The 25,217-nt window shown below is 45.4% G+C and overlaps 2 protein-coding genes across 2 annotated transcripts in view; one reads left to right on the top strand and one right to left on the bottom strand.

Moving 5' to 3' along the window:
* LOC100648503 (probable serine/threonine-protein kinase yakA) overlaps nucleotides 1-25,217 on the bottom strand; it is a 53,152-nt gene that overhangs the window by 5,048 nt on the left and 22,887 nt on the right. The window contains exons 3-9 of the mRNA XM_003393647.4: nucleotides 22,452-22,519; nucleotides 20,295-20,512; nucleotides 17,335-17,636; nucleotides 15,568-15,709; nucleotides 12,765-12,834; nucleotides 3,064-3,213; nucleotides 2-144 (exon numbers count right to left, since the gene is read on the bottom strand). Coding sequence (XP_003393695.1) covers nucleotides 2-144; nucleotides 3,064-3,213; nucleotides 12,765-12,834; nucleotides 15,568-15,709; nucleotides 17,335-17,636; nucleotides 20,295-20,512; nucleotides 22,452-22,519 — 1,093 coding nt within the window. The remainder of the gene's footprint in view (nucleotide 1; nucleotides 145-3,063; nucleotides 3,214-12,764; nucleotides 12,835-15,567; nucleotides 15,710-17,334; nucleotides 17,637-20,294; nucleotides 20,513-22,451; nucleotides 22,520-25,217) is intronic.
* Nucleotides 529-25,217, top strand: part of LOC100648272 (DNA (cytosine-5)-methyltransferase 3B) — a 60,548-nt gene continuing 35,859 nt past the window's right edge. The window contains exons 1-2 of the mRNA XM_020866576.2: nucleotides 529-739; nucleotides 22,729-22,772. Of these exons, the coding sequence (XP_020722235.2) occupies nucleotides 22,731-22,772 (42 nt within the window). The 5' untranslated portion in view covers nucleotides 529-739; nucleotides 22,729-22,730. The remainder of the gene's footprint in view (nucleotides 740-22,728; nucleotides 22,773-25,217) is intronic.

The following is a 25,217-nucleotide window of genomic DNA, read 5'->3' as shown; positions in this document are numbered from 1 at the left end:
CCGTATTTGTGCCGTCCACCAGGTTGGGTTGTCTACCGAATCCAAATTCCTTCTTCCCGGAAAATACCTCGTATATCAGTTTACCGTTAAACACGGCAATCTTCGGTTTATACTTTCGTAATTTCTCCAACAAAATGTGACTGCCTGTAAAAAAGACGCACCAACTTTGTAAAGTTTTGTCGATTAAGAATATAACCGGCGAAAGAATTCTCGATCGTTCGACGACGATACGAAAATATATTTCAAGTATATCGTTCGAAAGAATCAGAGGAGTTTCTGTAAATTATCCATCGTTGCAATATATATTTTTTTAAACAGTATGTAAGTTGGTTCATTTATATCTTTACATAACATTTACGGGAGTCTCGCGTGCTATTTCATTGTTTGGTCCTCGATCGATTAAGTTCCGTCTTAATTTTGACTTTTCGATCTATTAGTCGCGCGGGAGCGTCGTTGTCTTACGGCCGAGAGAATTCAACGGTTTTGGTTGGAAACACTGATGCCGCATGCCGTCAGTCTTCTCGCGGCGACGATCGCGGAGGGAACCGGCTCGAAGTGCAAGTCGATCGGAAGATTTTTGTGGCGATCGTGGTTAATTTTTTTTAACACAGCGAAGAAACAACGATTGCTATTCACCGGCTAGAGATAAGTGAACAAGATTTTGCTAACAATTTGATAAATCGCAAATCGAATCTAGTGGCACGTGAGACTTCTCGTCACTAGCAGGTATCCAAAGACGGTAAGTAAATCAACGTTTATCGATAAACATTCGATATCGTTTACATTTTTACCCGCTCAACCATGTATTTCCAGTTATCTGTTTATATCGTTTCGACTTAATCCTTTATTTAGTTCCTTTACGTTCTTTGTCGAGTTTAAACCTTTGAACACTTTCCGTAAAAAGCGTATCGAACTCTAGCAATACACATACGCACGCGTGTGTGTAACTTTCTGTACAAGTATCCATTTGCGAAGAGTAGAGTTTTAACGAAAGTTGTGCGCGTAAAATGCTTAAAAAGTGAACGATTGTTAACCGCTCGAGAAAACAGCGCGTAGAAAGTTAACAGACGATAACCTTTTGGTACGAAAGGAACGAGAATAAAGGAGTGAAAATAACTACTATGCTAGCTACGCTAAGCGTTTCATTGTATACTTTTGAGCGGAAGGAGATATTACATCAGTGAACAGTAATTAACAACGGTCGTGTTATTTTTCGTAAAAACTTATGTTCGCGGAACAATCGAAACGAGTAAGTATATCTTGTCGGCGTGACAATAAATTTAACGACGATTCAGATAAGCGGAGAAGCAAATAACGAAACCGTGATACGAATTTACAACATGTTCAACTCTGTATCCTCGGTCCGTGATTTCGGCTATCGAATTTAATTCGCTCGATGCTGATCAGCGTAAAAAATCGGTATACGTATGTACTCGTGTAAGTCGCTGTGTATGCAATGCACGCTGAAATGATACTCGTCTGGCTGGTTCGAACAACCCACGTTCAAACATGTTCGTCTCGGTCTAAAACGGTCTAGTTTTTGCTGCCCATGTGTGTACAATATGGTTAAAATTTGTACACGCATTATATACATCGTGCATATCCTAACATCGAAGTTTTCCATCCGTTACGTTCGTAAGCCTGCTTTTGCTGTATTTTATAATTAAAATGCAAATGTTTATGCAAATTCGTGTTTTTATAAATACAACTAACGAAACGGGTAGAATGTACGCGCACAGATTTATTTCACACATTAGTTAATATTATTGGTTACCATACTCTGGATATTTTGCAGGTTTCTGCGTATAATACGCGTTCCGTGAATCTTTAATTCGCGATTTATTTATAATTTACGATATTACGAAAGTTGGATATTATTCACGTAATTGAATATTATTTCGATTACTCGATCTTACCGTGTTCTTCAAAGTCACTTTCAACCGTACTTTTCCATCGTTAGAAAATTTCTTATCTAAGACAAACATGGAGGAATCGTTATTGACACGCTTCCTATGGCACGATTTCTTATTTCAACTTGATGCTACGATTTTCTTTTAAAACGTTAACGGTGTTTTTCTTGGTCGAGACTAAAGCGAAATCGAGATAAAGAAATCAAGGACCCCGATAGGATTAATCATTTGATAGCGCACCGCCTAGTGTATAGCCAAATAAAATAATATATCATTCGAATAATCATTTTCCAAATGTATTATTTAACACGTTGGTCGGTTTGGCTAAGTTTCCTGCGGGGCCAAAATCTGACCTCACCGGTATGCAGAGTAAATAGAACAATAAGCGGGAATTCATTGTTTACTGCCTTCGATTCATTGTTTAAAATCTTCGATTCATTGTAAAGAAAATATTTAGTTCTGAAATGGAGAAAGCCACAAGCTTTCCAGCTAGAGTATTCCGACGGATCTGATGGCAGATACCTCAGATCTTTCATTTAGTCGAGAAGCAAACTTGTGAGACGTACATCAGTGATTTTTTCATCCTCAAAATATTCAGTAAACACAGTGAAAATATATTTGAAAGTGAGGAGAGTAGCGATAACGGTCTACGACTATCGTCCAAAGTGCCCAAAATCACCCCAAATGTGTTTGGAATGTTTTAACAAATACCATGCGATATAGCATAATGTAATATTTTATCCAGAATACAAATTAATAAAAAGTACGGTATAATGTGTAATATCCTATATTTAATTAACTCGAACAAGAAGAGCGTCATCCATACATAGGTGACGGCCCCCCACGGAAATATACCCGTCACATACGTATGGGTGACGTGGCGACCAACGTATTAAGAAATCAAGGACCGTAATAGGATTAATCCTTTGATAGCGCACCACCTAATGTATAGCCAAATAAAATAATATATTATTCGAATAATCATTTTCCAATAATGTGGAAATTTGGGTCGATAGATGCTCGTAAACGATAGTTATATGTAATTTATATTACACGTGCGGTGCACGCACACATACAAAGAGCGGTCCACAGGTTTTGTTGTCGTTGGACGTTGGAGAATCGCTTATATACCTTTATCGTCTCGTATACTGACCTTCTTTGATTTCCTTCCTCGTTAGATCAGCGCTGCCTTTAGTGGCACGAGCTACCATATTCGTGAAACCGATACCGAAGCGTAGGAGCTTGTAGTCGTCATCTGCTGTCAGTGGTTCGGGTGTCAGACCACTTAAGTGTAAACACTTCCCTGAAAAAAAAAGTTGGTTCAGTCGGTGGTTAGATAAGATGGAGAGAGAAATTCGCGAGATCTGTTTCAGTGAGATCCGCGGGAAACAGGCTGAGTACCTTCGTCGTTAAGTTCGACCGACATTTGCGCGGCTCAGTGTAGAGGAAGGGAGAATTTCAATGGGTCTGGGTCAAACATTGTCGACAAACTGTCTGGAAGTTCATACTCGGGTTCCGTAAACTCGAGACGATAAATTGCCCCGCGACGCGCACGAAACGAAATAAAAAGCATCCTCGACGATACGCGGCGCATAGTGTACAAGGTTAAATTGTTCGTTCGCTTCTCGTCGTCTTAATTCGAACAATTTATTCATCCGTACGACGAATTTCGTGAACAAAGCCAGATGAAATCGTTTCGTGCGAAAGTTTCGACGATGAAAATAAGGAGGGGAACGCCACGATGACAAACGACGATCATTGGCGGGACGTTCGTACGATTCGAGCGCGAGTTGCATGGAAAAAATATTGGCTTGGTATCGTATTACGAAAACCAGTTCCAAATGACTTATATGTCACGGTTCACGATAAAATCATTTCGTAAGTAGGATATATCGCGTTTATAAAACACTTGACTCTCGATTGATCTTAGAAGCCGGTACAGATCGAACAGTTTTAATACTAATAACGACAAAATGTTTGTTTTTGATCAATCGTGAATTCGAAAAACATGCAAATGCAATTGCATACGTGTCTGGAATCATTTTTCATCTGCGCTGCTCTTTAGACATGTCACTATTAGACCAGCGTTATTTTCGGTCGTGGCAAAATTACTTAAAGAACGAAATGCAAAGAGAAAAGTTGAGGCTCACACGTACAGAAATTCCTTCCGTCGGAACCATCTTCTTTTTGTGAAAATGATACGACGAAAGTTTCGAAACGATGGTACAATAACGAAAAATAACGCGCACTTATATAAACTGATGGAAGAAAATAACATGACTAGTCATCAGTCGATCGTCATCCGCTTTTATATTCACAGAATTGCTATTACTTTCCCTTTGTTGTTATTCTCTTGTTACTTTCGTGATCTTTGCATTTTTACTTTCTCGATTCTTCTTTCTCCCTCGCTTTGCCTAACAGCAACAGATTTGCAATGTTCTATGTTGTCGTAATAATCCGATGATACTTGTTAGTGGTAGTGTGGCGGTGGTGGTTGTTAGCGAGGACCATGTTTCTAGCGGTAGCAGTGCAGCAGGTGTTGCAAAGCGTACCATTTAATGGATTAAATAGGTCTGGGTCAGACTTGCGCCGCCCTTTTTATATCGCTCTCAAAAGTTCAGTCATAAGCGATAAATCGCCTTCTTCCGTACAATGCGGCAAATTTATTTAACGAGTCGGAATTCTGCGTACATTTCGAAGCACGTTGCTCTACGTTTCGAAGCAAAAATTAGAGAGAGGAAAAAAGGAAATTCGAAAAGGACTATACCGATGTTTTTGGTAACAATTGCAGGCAAAGATAGGATGAAAGGAGAAAAAAAGAAGGGAAGGAATAACAGCGAAGCAAGCAACGGTGGGAAAGAACAGAGCGAAGGGAAGGTAGGGAAGAAGAGAAAGGAAAAAAAAGGGTAAAAATAGAAGGAAGGAAAGACAGCCCTTAATACCTATTTTTACTCTTGTTGATACTAGGGTTCGAGTAGAAATTACTTAATGTTTGCCCAACGTATAATTTTCAAACTCTATCTCCTCGTCGCTGCCTCGGCTCTCTCGCACAATTGAACTACCATTATTGCTACCAACAGCAATAAATTCTTTTCTGTTATAGCGATAAATTCGATAATAAAATGAATTCAATTTTACGATTGATTATTCCCTATAATATAGAACTGCGAAACGATAGAAAAGAAGTCTGTAACTTGTAGCTCGTCGATTATTATTATTTACCGAATTATGGCGCGAGAGGACAACATATCCGAAACTGTCAACCGTATTTTTTATATTCGTTTTACAATGAATTTACACCTCAGTTGGCGCGCGTCAGCGACGTAATATATCGTCACTTGCGATAACATTCGTGAAATCGCGATCTCGTAGGCGTGAAACTCGCTCGTTCTGTGATCTCGCGTACAAGGAGTTTGATAATTATGTTACGATGCTTGTTATCAAACACGGGAATCAACGTGCGAATCGAGTAATAAAATTCTGTCGAAAAACGATGAAACTAAACGAGAAATACGCGTAAGAAGAAGGGGACAGCGACTACTGGGTGGGTGGAAGAGAGGAGTAAAAAAGAAAATAGAGATGATAGAAGTGGAAGGCGGGAGCTTGAATAGACGCGTAAGCGAGAGAAAGGTCTGATGGCGCGAAATTACAGACGTCGCCGAAGTATATCCCGCGAGCGTTTACCCCTAGCAGCCAGCAGATAGAGATTTATGACGCGGCCTCGGAAATTCTCTCCCTCTTGTCCTCCCGGTCTCGCCACCTCTTGCACCACCGACCTACAGCCGCACCATACGACCTTGGAGAACTTCGGAACAAAGTTAAACGCTCGTCTGCCGTGGCCATTGCCGTAGCCCATAGCCGTGTAGCCGAGTCGTAACCGTAGTCGTAGCTGCAGCGTGCTTTTCGTCGAGCAGAACCCGTTCGTTGGTTCGTTCGCTTTCTCCTAAGCTGAACGCAGATGGAATCGAGTAGACAAAAAGAAGAGAGAGAAACACTGTTTTCCTCGCTGTAGAAAATCTCTTGGCTCGGTTTTCCATGGCCATTGCATTTATACACGTGGCCTCGTAGGAACGACAAGCGCGGCAAGCCTGTTGGTCCCTTCGAACAGGACTAACGACCGATCGAACAAACTTTATCGAAGCGAAATGCGACCCTTCCCTCTCGTTCACACCGCTAACCTAACCCAACTTGACTTGCCTCGACCTTTCCGCGTCGCTCGTTACCTCTCCTTACCTTACCTTACCTTACCTTACCTTACCTTACCTTACTTTACTTTACTTTACCTTATCTTACCTTACATTACCTTACTTTGCCTTGCCTCACCTTACCCTACCTTAACTTTTATCATTTTTTCCCCTTGCATTTTCCATTGGATATATTACTCGCGATTGTATCGAACATCCGAAACGACATCGAATCTTTGCATGAACCTTTCGTTTTCGAAGCACGCGATGCTATTTAGCTAGGTCGGAAGAAAGAAGGTGGCGGAGGTGGCAGAGTGGGAAAAGAATCTGCCGTGCGTAATCTTAGAACGAGGGCAAACTCGAGTTTACCGATTTCCGAGGCGTCCGTAAATTTATCTCGGTCCTCGAAACTTTCAAAGTCGAAAAAGTTTCGGTTTTCTCCCGTTTGACCGACTTAACTCGTTTTCCCGACTTTCGGAAACGTTCGAAAGCAACAGGATCTTCGGCGTCGCGTTTCTGCCCGTGCCCGCGTTTCCATATTTCTGTAGATGTGTATCGTCGGTCGCCGACTTCGACCCCGCTCGAAACCAAACCATTAGAGTACAGGTTTCGCGCCTCCTGTAATTCAACGTACAGCGGCTCTTTCCTCCGGAGAATAGAGGTTCGTGGTAGAAACACGACGGATCGACGAAACGAAAAATCGAACCGTCTCATCGGTGATAAGCGTCGATTCGTCCCATTATCCGTTCGCTTATCGTTCTCGAAATTTCGTTGACCCAGATTTTTCGTTCTTTTCCTCCGATTCTGAATGAACGGCTGGTTCGAGTTCGCTGCAGGGGATGCGAGGAGAGTCAGGTGAAAATCGATGCAACCGAGGGAAAGGGGAAAGAGAGAGAGAGAGAGAGAGAAACAGACCTGTGCGTGGGTACCGCGGGAGACCGCGCCTGGAAAATCAATTTTCAGGGTTTTCCAGGACGAAGACCCGTTCACGGAGACCTAGGAAAAGCGTCGAGTGTACCGCGATGCTCTCTTTTCCGTCGTTCGGTGCGCGGACCCATCCAACTGCCACAATTTGCGAACAAGCACGTATAACCATAGACGCGTTTAACGACATCCTCGTAAGAATTCCATCCGTATCGTTTTTCGAAGATTTGGCGAGAAGGTGCGCTCGAGGCGTGAAACGGACGAAAGAAACGTTTGTTCGTCGTTTATTCGTTTTTCGTAGAACCATAAAGAATCGTCCGATAAAACGTTTGGCGCGATTGGATCGCGACTATGTCGCAGGGAGACGAGAAATCTGTTCGGCGCCTTTCGTCTATCGGCGAATTATCCATCGAGCGGGTGTTTCGATCGCGACGCCGCGGTGAAATCTTGCGAATCTTGTATCGGGCGAAGGCGTACCGGGTACGAAGAATAGAAACGAATCTTTTCGACCAGGGAGTCTCGAAAAGATAGGGCACAAAATTCTAGGGGGTAGTAAACGTGCACGGACTGAAAGCTGCTATCGAGCGGATAGGCGTGCGACAACCCCTTCCCTGGTGCCCCCCGCCCTCCGCCCCCCTCGGCCAGCTCTAGTTCCCTTTTTCCTGCCCCTCCGGCCCCTCCTGCCGCCCCTTTGGACCGAGCAGCAAGCTGGCAGAAGGGTGGCCGGTGGGTGGAAAAGGGAGGAGGCAGAGGCTACACGCTTTCCCACACTCACCGGCCAACCAACCCCTCACCACCTGTACCCTTCGCCCATCTCGTTTTACCCTATCTATCCTCCCTCTCTTTCCCTCTTTCCCTCTTTACTTCCTCCTCACTGTTCCCCTCCTCTCTTCCATCCCTCCTCCCTGCCCCCTTTCCAATCCGAGCTCTTCTCCGTCTCTCTCTCTCTCTCTCTCTCTCTCGTTCTCTCTCCTTCTCTCTCTCTCTCTCTCTCTCTGCCTCGTACCCTCACGCTCTCCTGGCTCATTCTCGCTCCGCTTCACCCTCACCCTCACCCTCACTCTTACCCACACCCTCGAGCACACCGCCCTCATCCTCGTCCTCTTCCCTTCGCCCGACACAGCCGCCACTCATTATAGTTCCCACCACTACCAACCCTAACCTCCGCCACCTCCTTTCCCACTTCCACCAACATCGACAACCGTCAAGCTTGCATCCCTGTCCCACTCACGCATTTAGCCGGCTTCCCCAATCTTTTCGCAGGTCACTGCTACGATACTCTTCGACGCTGAATACATACTTCTTCTTTCGTCTCTTTCGTTTTTCTTCTGTTCCTGATATATTTTCGCGCTCGGTGCTCGCCGAGAGAAATTGCGCGGAGTTCGTCAAATTTTTCCGCAACTCAAGCACGCAGATTCCTGTCATCGATGTACGAAAAACCTTGTATTCGATCGTCTAGCTTGCGACAAAGGGGAACAAAGGCAAATAAAAAAAGCAAGGCGTTTGAAGTCGCCGTAAATGAAAACAACGTTGGTCACGTCCACTTCAAGGCTGCCAGTCAATGGTTATTATTTCCTGTTCGTGGCCGACGATGATCGATAGAAGGAGATCGCGATCTTTTCGAGACAATCCCTCGAAGAAAAAGTTTCGCCGACGAAAACTTGGCTCGAGTATTCTCAAGCACGTTGGACGACCAAAGGATGTAGGACGTAATCTCGAGCAGGAAGTCGGAACTCTAGTTTTCAAGTTAACGAACGTCAGAGTCTAGACTTACTTTCTACTTTGTAACACCGACGAAACCGCAAAGACGAAAATCGGTCATCGTCGTCGATCGAGCCAACTCCAAGTTCGACGATAATTTACTTTACACTTTACGCTTTTTTCTGCTATTGCTTTTTCTCATTCGTTCTTCCTTCTTTTTTTTCTTTTTTTTTTTCTTTCCCGCACCCTTAAACCTAGAAAAGGTAGCCTCTTGTCTCTCGAGCAGAAAGATACGAAGGTACGTTGTACGTACGATAGGCGAGTCTGTTGTGAGCTCGCGAGACGTCTCTTGTCCGATTCTCGATCTGTTGAAAGTTTAACGCACTTTCGGATATAAGGAAGAAAAATATACGAAGGCGTAGGACGCGACAATGAAAAGTTGGATTCTCGGTTAGCCGATAAACGGCGCCGGGTCACGGAGTGGCGCGACAAAGTTGAAACGGATCGTTGGGACGAGCCGAATCGGGGGTAGTTGCGATTGCGGCGACGGAGGTCCGAGGAGGCGCGAGGGTGAAGGAACGCGCTACCGTCGTCTCCTTCTCGGATGAGAGAGGCGCGACAACTCGATTGCCACGACCACGAAAAGTTTCCCCGGTCACGTTCAACTTTCGCGCCGTTGGAAAAAGCCCGCCGCCCGAATTGGGTCACCGACCGGCCGACTCTCATTCCCCATCGGGTTGCGCGATTCTATCCCACGACCATCCTTTCTCGCCTTGTCATCCTGTCTCTCCATCGTTCCGTCGACTAAACTTTTTTCGCGTGCAAACACCGTTTCCCCGATCGTTGCATCTTGCGACGATTTTCAGAGAAAACGGAGCCCGTACATCGACTATCGTTTCGCACAATTTTTGTAGGATACCCGAGGAGTTTGAACAATTTGCGAAATGCCCGTGTTGCTGGAAACGTCGCACGGATGTGCACTTTTCCAGATCGGATCGCCGTCTCCACGCCCTCTCTCGTTCTTTCTCGTGCCGCGAAGGAATCAACGAAACTAAAACACCTAACGTATTACGGAATACTCGCGCGGATTAGATTTTTATCGTGGAGTAACACCGCTTGGCAGTCGCTGTATAAAGAAAAAAATGTCAAGGAGGAGTTCACTATTTTCCGTTAGCCCGGAACGATCGTTCAAATATCGTGAGAAACGTGGAACGCGCAAGAAACAAAAAGAAAAGGATCGGCCTTCTTTTCTCGCCGAACGAGAGACGAAACGTTCCGGGTGACTAGGTATTTACCGATTGTCGAGTGAATTCGCAGAGATCGAGACCGGTGTGAGATCGATGGAGCGTCGAGCCAGCGATGAACGTACCTCGATCGATCGAACGCGGCGGCAGGCACACAGGGGTCCGCGTCTTTTGTCGCGCGGCGTGTCGCACTCCGGAGGTTGAGAAAGACGCGCGCCAACGATAATTAACGCGTGAGCGTCGTCGATTATCGCGCGGCCGCGTTTCGACGACGTTGCAGGCGCGGCAGTTACGGCACAAACACCTCGCGGCGCGAGACTTTCGCAGCGGCCACGCGTATTCTCACGCGCAACGCGGCGCAACGAAAGCGAACGGAACAGCACTGCGAGTTGGACGCGCGCGAGCCTCGATCACTGGGACCGCGTTCGCTTTCGAGCGATCGAACCGCCTGAACCGCGCTGAATTTTTCGGGGTTTACTGCCTTTAGGCCCGGTCCGTTTCTCCCTCCCTTCGGGGCTTAAATTGACCCGTCGTTCTCGATCCACCCATCCCCCCATGCGGCCCACGCCTCCCTCTCTGTTCTGCTCTCCATTGCTGGCAAACGCCCCCCACCTCCCATTCCATCCCATTCCATGCCATCCCATGCCATCCAACCCTCGCCTCCTCCCCGTCCCGCACCTCGCCGCGCCTCACCTTGCCACACAGCTTCCAACCTTTTTACCCCGTACTACCCTGCTTCCGCCTCCTCCGCCTCCTTCTTCTCTCCTCCACCTCGTCCTCCTCTCACGGTCCCTCCCCGAGTCACCTCCTCCTCTCACCCCCTTTTTATCCTGCTCTCCCTCACGCGCACCACTCATTATAGTTCCTCCCTCCACTACAACCATCCTCCCTCACCCCTTTACTGCTCTTCGCAGTCCGCTTCAACCCGCTTCGTATCCCACCTCCACACCCTCCTGCACGCCACCACCCTCCACCCGATCCACTGCTCTACCGCAACCCCGGGAAAACCCTGGAAAATCCAGCAGCGTACACCTAACTTCACCCTGTATATACCACCTATGTGTGGTGGAAGAACGTGAGTGCGCGTCCGCGCACCTCTATGTGCACAGTTATATGCATGTATGTACTTTGTATTTCTACCCTATGTACGGGGCCACTACGAGCACCGCGTATACACGGCCGTAAAATGGACACGCGTGCGTGCGTGCGCGCTGTCTAATAGGCACATAGCTTAGCCGGAGAGCGCGCGAGATCGTTTGAAGGTCGATCGAGCGCGGGCCTACGTTTCGTCCAAGAATCCTCCCTCCGCCGCTCTTTCCAGTACGCGCCGCGAAAACACAGCCAGAGAGACTCGCTATCAACTTCCAGAGATCTTTTCCCCTTCGAGATCGATTTCAATCGGACCGTATAAAGGGCCTTTAACCCTCGAACGACCGAATTACGCGGGTTCGCGTTCGTTACTTTCTAACTGATAATTACGTATTTTGTTATCGCACACCGCTCTCGCACGATCATCTTTCGAGATTCTCTTTCCTCAATTTACGACATTGTAATGTCAATCCACATCAGAGACCAGGCCGCTGTCACGATCGGCTCACTTTAAAATCAGAGACAAAGGATATGGCGGCACTCGGCGACAATGTATATCGCCGAAGTGCCTAATGAGACATTGATATCCCAACGGTCGTTCCGCCGAATGTTCGAGGAGAAGGCGCGCGTGGCGGCGATCGCGGACGCTTGACAAACGGATGGATAGTGGGGATATTGAGGGGTGACAAAGGATCCGATCGGAAGTCAAAAAATTGTAAGAGTCTTGAAAAGTCACGCCTAGAGCTCGGAAGTAAAAATTGTGAACTTTGTTAGAAAAAAGTAAAGTTCCTTTTTTTTTATTTTTTTCTATTTTTTTTTCTTTTGTTATTTTACGTGACAATCTCGAGGAGTCGAGAATTTTACACCGATTTTCTATGTCACGCGATTAGTCGCGACGTACGGCGTGTATCTCTGACTGTACGAAAAAAGTTCCATTCTTCGTGTAAATGTCGTCGTCGCGTAGACGTAAAATGCCATGTTAATCGGTTATTCGGTTTACCGCTGAGAAACAAAGTATTGGAAACTGTGGCGGCAACGACTGATCCAGGTTGCGCGAGAGTTAAAAGGGCCGATGGTGCGAGTCGAACGATCACCGGATCGAGAAAGCCTATGGATGCTTAGTGGAATAGCCGTTTCGTTTAAAACGGAGAAAAAAAGAAAAGCGACTTGTGGACGATGCCGCTTCTCAGCGAGATCAGCGAAGCGTAGGCGGCGAGCAGAGACGTTAAACGAGCGAAGCAACGAATCAAGCAGCGACAAGACGGTTGCTTGGCTACGCGTTTGCGTTGTCGAGAGTCGTCGTTCCCCGCTTGGTTAGAAGCCGCGTTAAAAATAACCGGTGATCGTTGTTCGGTCGATCGCGCCGAGCACGCATCAAGGCAAGGAAAATAGGGGGAACGACCGAGTTTTTCGATGAGCATTACGCGCCAACCGGCTTGGGTAATTTGCGTTCCAACGAGCCGCTTCTCGTTACTGTTAATCGCGTTCGCGGATCTTGCGCGATTTCTCTTAACGCGACGCAACGCCGCGTCGTTGAGAACGAAGGCCACGTTACGCGTAATCGCGACCAAAATCGAGAAAGCATTCGCGATACATCTTTTTTTGCCGTTCTCCAGGGAACGCGGTACGCTCGTGTGTTCCGCAAATGTTGTCGAGAGTAAAGGAACAATAGGTTTTACGGTAAGAAGACAGAGATCGAGAGTTCAACTCACAGAAATGGTTTCCCGGTCCGGCGTAGTGGTGGCCCTTGTAAGCGGCGAACAGTCCCGGGTTGATTCCAATCTGTGACAAAAATCGATCCCATTAACTTCAAGCCGGATAGACTCTCGGGTCGAGGAGCATGGAGATCCTGGCGATCGTGGTCACCGATCTCGTTGTTGGTCGTAAGCGGATCGCAAACCTTCTTTCACGTTGGTTCGCGAACGGCGATAACCACGCGGAAATCATGGCAATACGCTTAATTTAGGTTTATCGGCTGTTCGTCGATTTATTCCCGCTCGAAATACTCGTTACGAAGGCGCGCTGCTTCAATCTCCCACAGATCATTACGCGGTAGGCTTATTTCCAACTAGTTTCCGTACCCGACGATGGAATTATTGTCTTGGCAGGTTTGTTCGGCGGACGTCGTTCGAGGCGACTCGTCCTCGTTTCTCGGTGTTTCCCGCCTCCACGCCTTTCGTCGCGTCGAAATCTCTCTTGCCAGCGAGAAACTTTATACGCCGTTAGCTTGGACGCTCCGACCATCGATCGATCGTTTCTCTGCCGAAAACGCGGCGAAAGTAGCATCGGCTAGCCGCTAGTTGCCGGGCCACGCGTACTTTTCGTCCTCGGTCGAAAGGTTCTCGCGAGGAGAACGTGACGAACGTGGAAGATAACGATCCTGCTGAACACGTTGGCGTTCGCTGTTTCGTACGGTCAATTCCTTTCCCGGCGCGAAACACGCGTACACGGATTTCACATACATCGTTCTTAGCCGCGATTATGCAACGCGGTAGAGACAGGTGTGGTAGTACCTGTTGCGCAACCACATTATCTTCGCTCTTCGCTCCGTCGGTTGAACAATTAATAACGACAAAGTCCAAGGATACGTGACAGGGACGCTGTTGGACACGTTCGTCCTCGCGTTTCTTCCCGCTTTTCGTTTATTCTCTGCCAACGACTTTATCGCGGTAGCCACTGATCACCGATATCCGTCCCGATTATTATACGCGACAACACTTGTTGTCTTTCCGTTCGTTGTTGACCAACGATAGACACCGACCCTAACTTTTTACACTTTTCTCGGCCAAAGTAATGGAAGCCTCGAGCGTCGACCAAGTACGTGTTATTTTTCTCGAGAGGGACAGAAATAAAAAATAAAAATAAAAAAAATAGCGAACAGGAAAAAGTTGGTTTTTTTCTTACTTTTTGAAAAGAATTAAAAATCAAGAAGAGTTCGAGTAAAAGTGGAGAAGGAGGAGAGAGAGAGAGAGAGAGACAGACAGACAGAGGAAAGAGTGAATCGCGTGAGGGGTCGTGGAACTTTTGGTCGAAATCGCGTTATATCGTTTGTTGCGTACGGGTGGTTGAGTTCTCTCCCTCCGTACATAAAGTACGTATCGCATTAGCGCGTTAACGCCAATGCGTTAGCCGGTCGGTCGGCGTCGAATGGCGCTTCGGCCGGGATAAACGAGGATAAAATGACGGGGGTTGGAAGCCAGGGTAGGGTGTGGAATTGTCGCCGATTGAAAACAACGCGCGTCGATGAGATCGGAGCAGGTCTGGGTTAGGGGGCCGGGGGATTCGATAGGTAGAGCATAGAGAGGCAGAGGGGCAGGCCGCCGTGAGGGTAGGGGGCTTCGAATCGGGGATCCAGGGGTAGAGAGCCTCGACGAAGGCCGGCCGACACCGGTGTCCCGTTGCGTTCGATTACAACGACGCCCGTAATAACCGAATTGCCCACGGCCCGTTAAAGCGTTTACACCGTTTGACGGATGATCGACCGCGCTGACTACTCGTTCCGCGTAATATATGAATATGAACCAGCCGCTAACTGACTCTCTCTCTCCCTCTCTCTACCTTCCCCACCCTTCCTGCACATTTTACATCTTTCTCTTACCCTGTCGTTCCAGCTTGTTTCGCTTTTAGAGGCGCGATCGCCAGGAATCCTTGCGTCGTTCTCGTGACACGATTACAGAAATCTTATGTTCCCTCGAACGATCGGGAATTCGAGTGAATCGCGATCCAGCGTATAAATAGACGGATATCGGACGATTCGCGAGATGCGCGAGTCAAGGTCGTGGCGAGAGAGTTTCACAAACCGAGGGAATATCGCAAACGCGTGTCCCGTTGCGTCGCGTCCTGCCGATTGGAAATAGAACGATTTTCGATCGACACGGTGCTCGATGAAACGGCCCGCGATAGGAAGGTGGTGAACGCGCTCGTTACCAACGTCGAGCGTGATAACCGAATTGGGTATGGACCATTAAAGCGATTACGACACCTGACGAACGCGCTACAAACGGCTATTTGTCGTCGTTACTTGTTCCTACCGTCTCGCTACCTTCGAGATGGATTTTCCTGCTAACCAGACGCCCGTTATGCCGACGGATAATCCGATTAATCCTTCTTCCTTCGCGAAAAACGACGGGACAGGATCGCGCGACGACTTCCTTCCGGAACTATACGACCCAAACTAACGATGCATCATCGTGCTCGATCGCGCTTCCACGTCCAACTTTTTCTATTGTATAAATATATATATGTCGGGTTGGCGTTAAGATTAAAGTTAGGGTAAGGGCGTGAAACGAATCCCTATTGGCATTTGACGTGATCATTATGCAATAGGGGAGATATTTACTAGTGCAAATATGATTATGATAGAATTTGACAAGTAATCGCGATAATTCGATACTCGAGAAGCTAATGGCAATGATCCTAGGCTCAATAACGAAGGGAAGGTTCCGGTGTTCTTTCATCTCCGACATATATATATATATATATAGTTGTCGCGACGAACAACATTCGTCAACTTACTATAATAATGTCCAGGTTGTTGGTAAGATGATCGGGAAGAACGCGTTTGCTCACTTCCTCTTCCGGCATACCGTCGAATCTGTCGTGCTTCTTTCTCTCCTTGTACGTCTTTGCTCGTTTCTTCGCCTCGGCTAACTCCGCCCTAAATCAAATTTACATCGTATCGTTGTATCAACCTGTTAGATGGGTCTTTCATCAACGAATTTCTATAATTGCGCGACTCCAAGTTGACAAATAGTGAAATAATTCGTTTCGGTTAGATTAGTTGCTCGCGAATGGAAACACCTACGATGTGATTCGTTCTTAATAGAAATGAAACGACGCGTGAAAGAATAGACGACTTTTAAATAGAAGAAAATGCCAGTCCGAGCGAATAAGCCATCTTCCTCGGTCAACCTTTTCGAGACAGACTTTTCTTTTTATAATGAACGCGGTAATACAATAGTACAGCAAAGATGTAGACAAATTATAAGTTTATAGTATGTTATTCCACGTATAAAAATTACAACGACTCAGTCGGTTGTAACGAAAAATCGGATTTGAAGCTTTTCTAATTCGAATCAGAGAGAAACGGGACGAATATTCTTATAACAAATCAAATAATCTTGCTCGCTATTGGAGACAATTTTTTTAAGGTGTATCGTAACTATCGGCAATATAACGAGCTTTCGTAGGGGAGAGAAGAATACTATGCTCACGACCGGTCGATTCCTTCGATCGCGAACGCGTTATTTACGTAGAAGAAGTTCGTTTACGGTGGAAGCAAAGTTCGCATGGAGCGAACAGCTATAATCGAGTCTGGTCGCATCGATCCACGTCTATTGACCTCGCCGCAAATTATTATTTAGAATGAACTGTACCCGTCGACCACGAACACTAATCGCACGCGGTGTACTTGCCAAAATTATTTCGCGAATATACAACCGATTCGAATTATCTCGTTACCTTATCTTCGAATTAAACGCGGTTCACGCGTGAATTTTTCTCCTGTTCGCTAGCTTCGCTAAACAGTTGAGCAGTTCGTAACAAATATAAGCCATATTTCTCCTTTTCTATCACGTTGACTGCTACGACACCCGTATTCGGGTGACAGCAAAGTTTCCGGTAGGGCCGCGTCACCCGTATTCGGGTGACGCTTATTTGTCTACTTTCGAAGGATCGTCGTAGGTATTTGAAAAGATATTCCAAAGGAAATAATAAAACTATTGAATTGTTATAAAAGTAATACGAAAATGGTTTATTAAGAAAATTATTTACTCGCATTACTAAAATATCGATGGGAGTACCTAGCAGAGAACGCTGGGTACTGCGACACGCGTAGCCTGATGGAGATTTCACGCGTGGCAGTCAACGTGCTACAGAAGCAAAAAAAGATACTCTGTCTTCTTTACCATCTATTCCATACATTTCAATTCTTTTAAACAGAATATTACGAAATTTCTGTGATTGCATTATCATTATTATCATTACTATTATTAATGACAGTTTAGAACGAATCAAATTATCCATATTCGCAAATTGTTTAATCGTAACATCTTCGGCAACGAATCGGACGTAAAATTATGAAATCATAAAGGAGAAGTTGAACTCTGCAATTTTTAATTGGCAAGAAGGTCCCGATATTAAATATATCGCGGAAGAACTGTACCCGATCGTAATTATGAAATTGTAGATCTCGTAGTAATAGTTGTAAGAAATGAAAAAAAAGGCAAGGAAACGTTTAAGGAAACGAGAAAAAGATATTGAAAATCTCGTATGCGTTCTTACTCTTCGGGGGTGAGAATCATCTCGGATTTTCTCTTGCGGCCGCGTTTCTTCGGCTGTTGCGCCGCCAACTGGGGATTCACGGTGCCGTTCATTACGCCGAGGTTCATCTGAAGATGTTGCGGTCCGGATAGCGATCCAGGCGGCGTCGACGTAGGTGTAGAGAGGACTCCTTGGCCTCCAGCTGGACACGTCATGTTTTCCGGATTGCCAACCGGACTGCTCGCCGTCCTGATGCCGCCCATCGACATTTCCTCGTCGACGAACGAGTACGGATCCACCGGAGTCTCGCACTTGATCGCCACCTACGAATCACATTCTCTTTTAGCAAAACTAATTTTTCTGCGTTTTCCTCTTTTTTCTTTTTCTTGCTCTCCTTGTTCCTTTAGAAAAAAATCAACAGACCATAACTAATCAGGCCGATTCCGTGCGATCAACATCCGACTAACTTGTTACAACTTTTTGTCATCGTGACAACAGCGATGGCGAATTTGCAGTGGGTTTTTTATGCGTCGTTGGGAAAATAACGTTTGAACGACAGGCAGAGAGCGGACGCACACGGTATCGTGATCACGTACGATCGTAAAATATACACGTACTAGTCGCGGAATAGTGTTTCAAAATTGTCAAACAGATTATTGTTCGTAATTACTCGCTACACGTCAATTCCCGTCCACACGTCTTTATTCGTGTTCTCATCATTTTCTCGATGCCCGTGAACCTTCCCGTTTCAACGTGTTTTCGTAGTAGCTTTTGACGATCTCAACCGCTTAAAACCGATTGCGAACCGATAGCCGATGTGAGGCTAATTAACCGTCTTTGACATATTCTTTTGCCACTATGCAGTCGCGTTTTCCTATTCGTCCAAATCGTATTCAAAAAAGGTTTCTTCATTTTCTACCATGCGTGTACTGCATGTTATTAGCAACGTAGGATTCAGAACTACAAGAAGATATATATTAGTATAATACATAGCCAAGAAATAATTCCGCTAAAAGGAGGAATCTTGAATCTAAAAAAAAGAAAGAAGAAAAGGAATACCGACCGCTTAAATCGAAGAAAATTAGGGTTAACGAATCGGTTCTTACGAAAAGGCAGCAACCGGACGAGAGCGCATCGATCATCGATGTAAATTTCACGAGGAGATAACTAGCCGACGCGACAGTGACACGATTATCTATAGCTATTGGTTGCAATCTTCGAACGAACCGTGCTGAGTGCAGAGCACAAAAGCAAGGGATATTTTTTATCAGTGTCCGCTTGGTCGCCGCGACCGATTATCTTTCGACTTCTTAGCCTCGATCTTAGGTTATCTTGGTGCGACATGAGAGCACTCGACATGTACGATTCGCGTTTAAAAATTAAGCGATACCCACGAGAAGGCTAACGCCGAGTTCATACCGTCGTTGACGAGCAGTTGGCGACAATCGGTTGCCATGATTCGTCAACGGTTCACCGACAGTTTGTCGTCTGATTATCGTTTCTTCGCGTGCTATTTATTCTGGTCGAATTTCTAATAGCTCGCTGCGCTTTGTTTCGTGTACATTCGGCTTGAATGTCCTCGGGACAGGTTTAAAATTCCATCTGAAAATCTATCAAGAATGCACTGAAACCCAGTGAAACTCCAGGAACCATAAATATGTTATCTAATAAACATCGCGAAACTTCCAAATCTAAGATATTTACGAACATCCTGCACACTTTCGCGAGCAGACGAACTGATCAGCGTACGGTACATAACAGAAACGTTTTGCTGCGTTTATTTGCCAACAGTTGTGATCAGTGTGGACCATACATAAGAAACCAACAGCCTTTTACATCCGGTCGAGCACGTTTATCATTTTTCATTAATTGCTTGCGCGAAAGAGGGCCGTTCAACGCGAGAATTCAAGTCGAGCAGCGCAATTCGGATAAAACACTGTTCTATCGTTATGTCCAATGGGACGAATTGAATCGCAAACTGGTGTCAATAATTCCAATACGCAGTTCACGGTACAAGGTTTTTTATCCACGAAACTTTTCCCCAATATGTAAATTCTCTCACCTTTACCTCGTCTTGGATACGTACGTGTATCAAATGTTTAGTTGGATCGACCTTGTGCCGAAAAAATAGGTTGCGAAAAGTGTGATGGACCAGACCCATTCGCGTAACTCACGTTGTGAAGTGTCAACGACAAACCTCGTTGCATAAGCCAGCCGTAAAACTAACGTGGATACGCGAATCGACCATTTGGCGTATCATCGCGGAAACCCGATCTGCCGATCGTCGCGGTGCTCTCGTCTTAATTTATTGCTCGTAATTTTCATCGAACGGCCACTAGATCCGATCGATACGATCGCTCGCAACGAGCGTCTCTGTCGGTCGTTGATTCACTTCTAAACAGACCTAAGAACTTTTCCTTGCGCAATCGTCCACTTCCGGAAACTCACGGGTGTCGATTAACAGCGCATCGTTTAATGTTATCTGTTTGCGCGATTCATGCTACGTCACCTTTGCTCTTTACGCTCACGTCCTTTGTTCGCCTTTCTTTCGTCTAATTTCGATTCCATGATATCGCGCTTACACGAAAAATTGACTCGACAAAGCTTTCCAGCAAATGCGAGAAACTACTTGCAAAGCTTAGAAGAACATTGTTTATATCGCAGGGAATTATACGTTCACGTAGCACTGCGATCGATTAAGCGAGATATCCTCTCGAGTATACTCGATGGTAGTTCGTTGGAAAGCTAAAAATACTCTTCCGTCCGATAAATATAATTTTCACGTTTCACGCGATTAGTAGGAATGAAATTTTCGATGGAAACTTGGTGGTCGAATGGAAACAAGCGAATGTTGGCTACAGATTTGTTAGGAAGCTTGGCAGGAGAGAAAGGAAGATAGAAAGGGAAGAGGTGTGGAAACTGGATTCGAACGAGGTTTCGCGGGTGTACCTTCCTCTGGAGAGAAATAGGAAAAAACTCACCTGTCCGAGGGTGGAAGCGGTCGAGCCAGGTTGCTGGGGTTGATGCGCTGTCGCCGATATCGGCGTGAGGGGTGTGTGCGGCGTGTGTGGTGTGTGCGGTGTGTGCGGTGTCAGTGGCGTGTGGTACTGCTGACTGCTGTCACCACCGGTGCTCCTCATCTCGAGGTCCGGACTTGTCTCGTAACCGTCATCCCTCGCTTCCTGCTTTACCATCACCCCTGCACAGAAAAAGACATCGCACCCACCGACGTCGGTTCAATCTCTTCTCGCCTTGATCGTTAGCAACTTAGCAATTTCGAGTCTACTTTTCGATCCTCCTCGATCTTCGAACTCGAATCTTTCGCGGTTTCTCGTGGCTTCACTTTTCCCTCTTTTTTCGTTTATCTTGCCGATAGGAAAGAAAATAACGTGTTCGAGAAAGAACATGGAAGATCGAGAATCATCGCGAATAGAAGAGGCTTCGGCTCCTTTTTCGAACGAGTTTGATTCTCTCGCAGCGCCTTTTTCCTCGTCCTTCTCGTTCCTACGTTTTCCCGCTACTTTGGAATATTTTTAATATCGATCTCGACGGAAAAACGTGGCGTTATTTTTCCACCAGCTTATCGCTGCAGGTATATTTTTACATCGCGACTCGACTTTCCGCAAATGCGGAACCGTATCTCGCCAGTTCGAATAAAATGTCGTTGCACGCCGTTCGAAACTCCAGCTCCGAAATCCGTCGTATCCTTCCTCGCACGAGTCTTCGCGACCGTTTCCTTCCCTCGGCGTCTGTACGTTTCACGGTCGCGTCTCGTTAACCTTCGTTCAGATTTTTTAATACGAACGATACGAGAGTAAGTTCGATCGATGTATTAATTCGAGGATTTCGAAACCGAGAACGCGCCCGAAAGTTGCTCAACGACGCGTGTAATCGTTCAATGGACCCGGGAAAAAATGTTCATCATCGGCGATATCTCCGCTAGTCGACACTTTCCATAAAATTTCGATTCTTCTGAAACAGTTTCTTACGCGTTCTTCAACCTCCACCCTGCGTTTACACTCTCGATATCGTCGAATCGCTTACCCAAAATTTCGCTCGGTTTTTACGATGCTGCTATCGCGAAAATTCAGAGCAACGGTTAAAAAAAGATACCTCTACGACTAGGCTTTCTCGAGCTTTAGCTTTCACGGACTTGCAGAGTATCTCGTTTGTCGAATAAGCTTTCTAAACGCCACGATAAACGATAACGAGACTATGAGCTGTACGAAATGTTATCATCGAACGAGATAGAACTCGCGGAAGAAACGTGTTCTATTAATGAATTTTTTATTGTTTCTCTTTTCTTGTTCCTGCGTAACGTACGACTAAGAACAGCGTTCGCTGGAACGTGCCATTATCCGAGGGAAATTCGTAACGAGGACGCGACGTTCTCGAACAATTCGATCGAGTAAGGTGGAAATTAAAGGAAAAAACGCGAATGTCGAAGGAAATGTTACGAGCTGATATTTATCGGGTGATTTGACGATTTTACGCTTATCTTTCGAAAAATCTTTTTCCGCCGAAATTCCCGTTGAAAATACGAGCAACGGTATATGTTGAATCTGAAAATGAACGTACGCGATTAAGCGGGCGTTTTTGTGGGATGCCAAACGCATGAATCACCTACGTTTCGGCTTGTGTGCGTAGTCGTATTTGCAAGATACAATATACAAAATTAAAACGATATTTGATTCGTTATACCTTTGTCCGCGTAATCGTGCAATATTGAATTGTCACGAGGGGGGTAATTTTTTCAACGTAGCTTGAAACTTTCCTCTGAAATATCGGAGTCGTTGCTTTTATACATCGCCGACGTTTGATAGTTGGAAATTGTTCGCACACTATAGAGGTTGCGAGCGTATCCGATGCGCCGCGCCGGGCCAATCTTTAAAAGAGAACTCCGCCAATAAATTTAATACAACGCTAATTTAATATGTAGAACGTTTTCCCGAATTTTTCGCTGCACTGATTAATCAGCGACGTTCTTCCTTTATTGCGAAATACCGTTCCAATCTCCAAAATGTACAATTTCCCTGTGAACTTTCGGAACGCGCGCGTATTCTCTTCTTGTTCGACTATAGTAACACGCGTACCAATTCGATTTCAATTTCTCGCTTTGTTGTTGGAATTTTTCTTACCTTGAGAACCAGCGCAATTCATCGGGGTGCCGTTCGGTCCACCATTTTGCACAGGCGACGGATACGATCTGCAAAATCGACCAACCAAACTATATTACGTTACGTTCAATTATATTAACAAACGAAACTGTATCGATAATAATTATATTAAAACGTTTTATCATTCGTACGAAAATAGCCACGCAACTCGTGATAGCAATTGCATTTTAAAATTAGGCGGTCTTTGCTCAAACTCTATAAATCGTTAAACTATTTTCCCTTTTTCTTTCCTTTACAGAAATGAAGTTGGAGGAAATGCCTTTGTGTACCGACCAGCAACAGGTAATTTTAACCTATTTTGAAACACTTTTCGTTTTATTCGTCCAAGAATACTGGAGCGCGCGTTTAGCATTTATACGTCGTTTTAGCCAAAAATCGGCATCCAATTCTTCCAGCGATCTCTCTTTCAACGTGGATTATTCTCTCGCGATTTTTCCTTCCCTGTGACCAAAGATTTTCACGTACAGTGGCTCGTCATAGAAAACTGTCGTGCGTGTAACGCGTGTATCGTACGAAACATCTTGAAATTTCATTAGAACTTCAACGAGCCACGACTGTCGAGCTTATGCAGAATTATTACGCGCCAGTTACAAAATATTTACCGCTTAACCATCTTAAACGTATTAATCTAACGAATATTTAGTTACTACAGTTGGGTGTCGTTACAATGCTAATAAAATTTCGAAACTTTCGTACAACGTAATATGTGTTCGTAAAAGATGTCGACGAGTGTTCGAGCATTTTCTCGAGCCACGTTATATCGAAGAAACTTGGTGTTTCTCCCAAGGGTCCGAGCGCGTTTCCTAAAAGGCAATTAAATACCGGTAATGTTAATATCTAGGGGGCAGAAAAAGCACGCGGAAAAGAAAAGTAACAGAGGTGAGAATTAGCGGAAAATCGTAATCGGTGCAGCGTCGTTACACCGCATAAGCCCGCGTGCACCACATTTAATTGATTATGCTCCGTATAACCAAGCGCCAGTTACGATTGTTCTCTCTGTTATCTACCCCTTTCGTTTCCTCCCCTATCATCCTCGCTACCTTTCCTCCCCCGTCCTCTTTCTCTTTCTCTTTCTCTCTGCTTTTCTCGATCTCCATCCATCTAGCTTTCGACTAATTACGAGGTCCTATTAGCATCATGCTACGCCAAAGGTGCACGCCATACATCGAAATCATTTTGCGCGAATTACAAACGTACGATGTCGTCTCTCGGCCCTCGTTGATAAACGCGCACTTTACGAACGTGAGTGGAAATCGTCGCGTATCCCGGAGCCGCAATTGCGGAAGATTCGAATCGCGAGAGTCGCGGAGATTACGTGTTCCGAACGGCTGTACAAACTTCTCGGCAAGTGAAACCATTACGATCAGCTGTGTCGTTGGATCGATTAAGTAGTTTCACGTCCGCAGAATTTCGCCATTCTCGCTCTCGCTCTTTCACTCTTTCGATCTTTGTTCAGCCACGTGGCGATGGAACACGCGCCGATCAGCTTTACGCCAATATTTATAGCCATCAGACTGCGTGGATTTCAGACTTTGTAAGGCAAACGGATTTCTAGTCAATGACGAATAGAAGGCGTATCGGTTAACTCGTTAAACGGGTCGTTCCTCGATCGATGAATTCAACGATCGTAAAATCGAAAATTCACGTAGACGCGTTAATCGTAGTCGAGTCGTGTTTATTTGGTATTTGGTATTCGATGGGACGTCTCGAAGAATAAAAGATTCATAGGGTGGTACTCGTAGCACGAAGGTGGCAAAAATATAAACAGAAATACGAGCACCGGCGTGGAACTGGAATTTGAAGTCATCGATTCGTTTTACCGCGTGGAAGAGAATCTGAAAAGCGGAGAAAGTCAGCGGACGTCAACGAGCATTCGAGTAGATACGAATGTACATGTAGAGAGGAGAAGGCCTTCCATTTAGCGGATACGCGGTTCCGTGCGTTCGCGATACACCGCACCATGCCGTGCGTAATGGGCACTCGGCCCGTGTTACAAATATTACGTTCGAGACTAAATACAAACAATCCGGTTTGTACGGTTTGTACGGCGCAACATAATGCGGACAGCTTCGTTGTTTCCGTTAAAATCGAAAATTATAGACCCCCCGATACGTTTGTCGAAGCTGCTGACAAAGGGGGCAAAATACGAAGTCAATATTTGCGCGTACGTTGTCCGGCCTGAGCTTTCTGATATTTGCGAGATTTCCGCGGCATCCATTCGCTACGAACGCTTCGATTTCTTTTGCAACGGCAGCTTCAAAATTATAACGTAAACGAAGGTTTGCAGAATCTGAATTTACGCCACCTACCATCAGGTCGTCGGAAATGTTTCTTACGTTTTATAAGGAAATAATGGACGCACGACATTTTCCGTTTTATATTATTTTATCGAATTACGTATGATCAATTTTGTTCTATCAAAATAAAGATCACAACGTTCGACAGATTAGGTTTCACGTTTGTATAATGATGCTTCGTTGCAAAAGACGTGTCTGTAAAAGAAAGACGCTTTTCGAACAACTTAATATATATTGGTAGGTTCGTACGTTATATCTTGGTGGACTCGTGGCAACGATATTTAAATTAGTGCAAAGTATGCAAATTCGTGATAGATTAATAATTAGAAGCATTATAACTCGCGACCTTATCGATAGAATATACTTGAGTTATCTTTTTAAAAGACACAGCGCTAATGTGTTTTACTATCCATATTTTACTTTGGTATAC

This window comes from Bombus terrestris, chromosome 2 (assembly GCF_910591885.1).
Source record: "Bombus terrestris chromosome 2, iyBomTerr1.2, whole genome shotgun sequence".
In the NCBI taxonomy this organism is placed as follows: Eukaryota; Metazoa; Arthropoda; class Insecta; order Hymenoptera; family Apidae; genus Bombus; species Bombus terrestris.
This window is presented reverse-complemented; position numbering and strand designations above follow the sequence as displayed.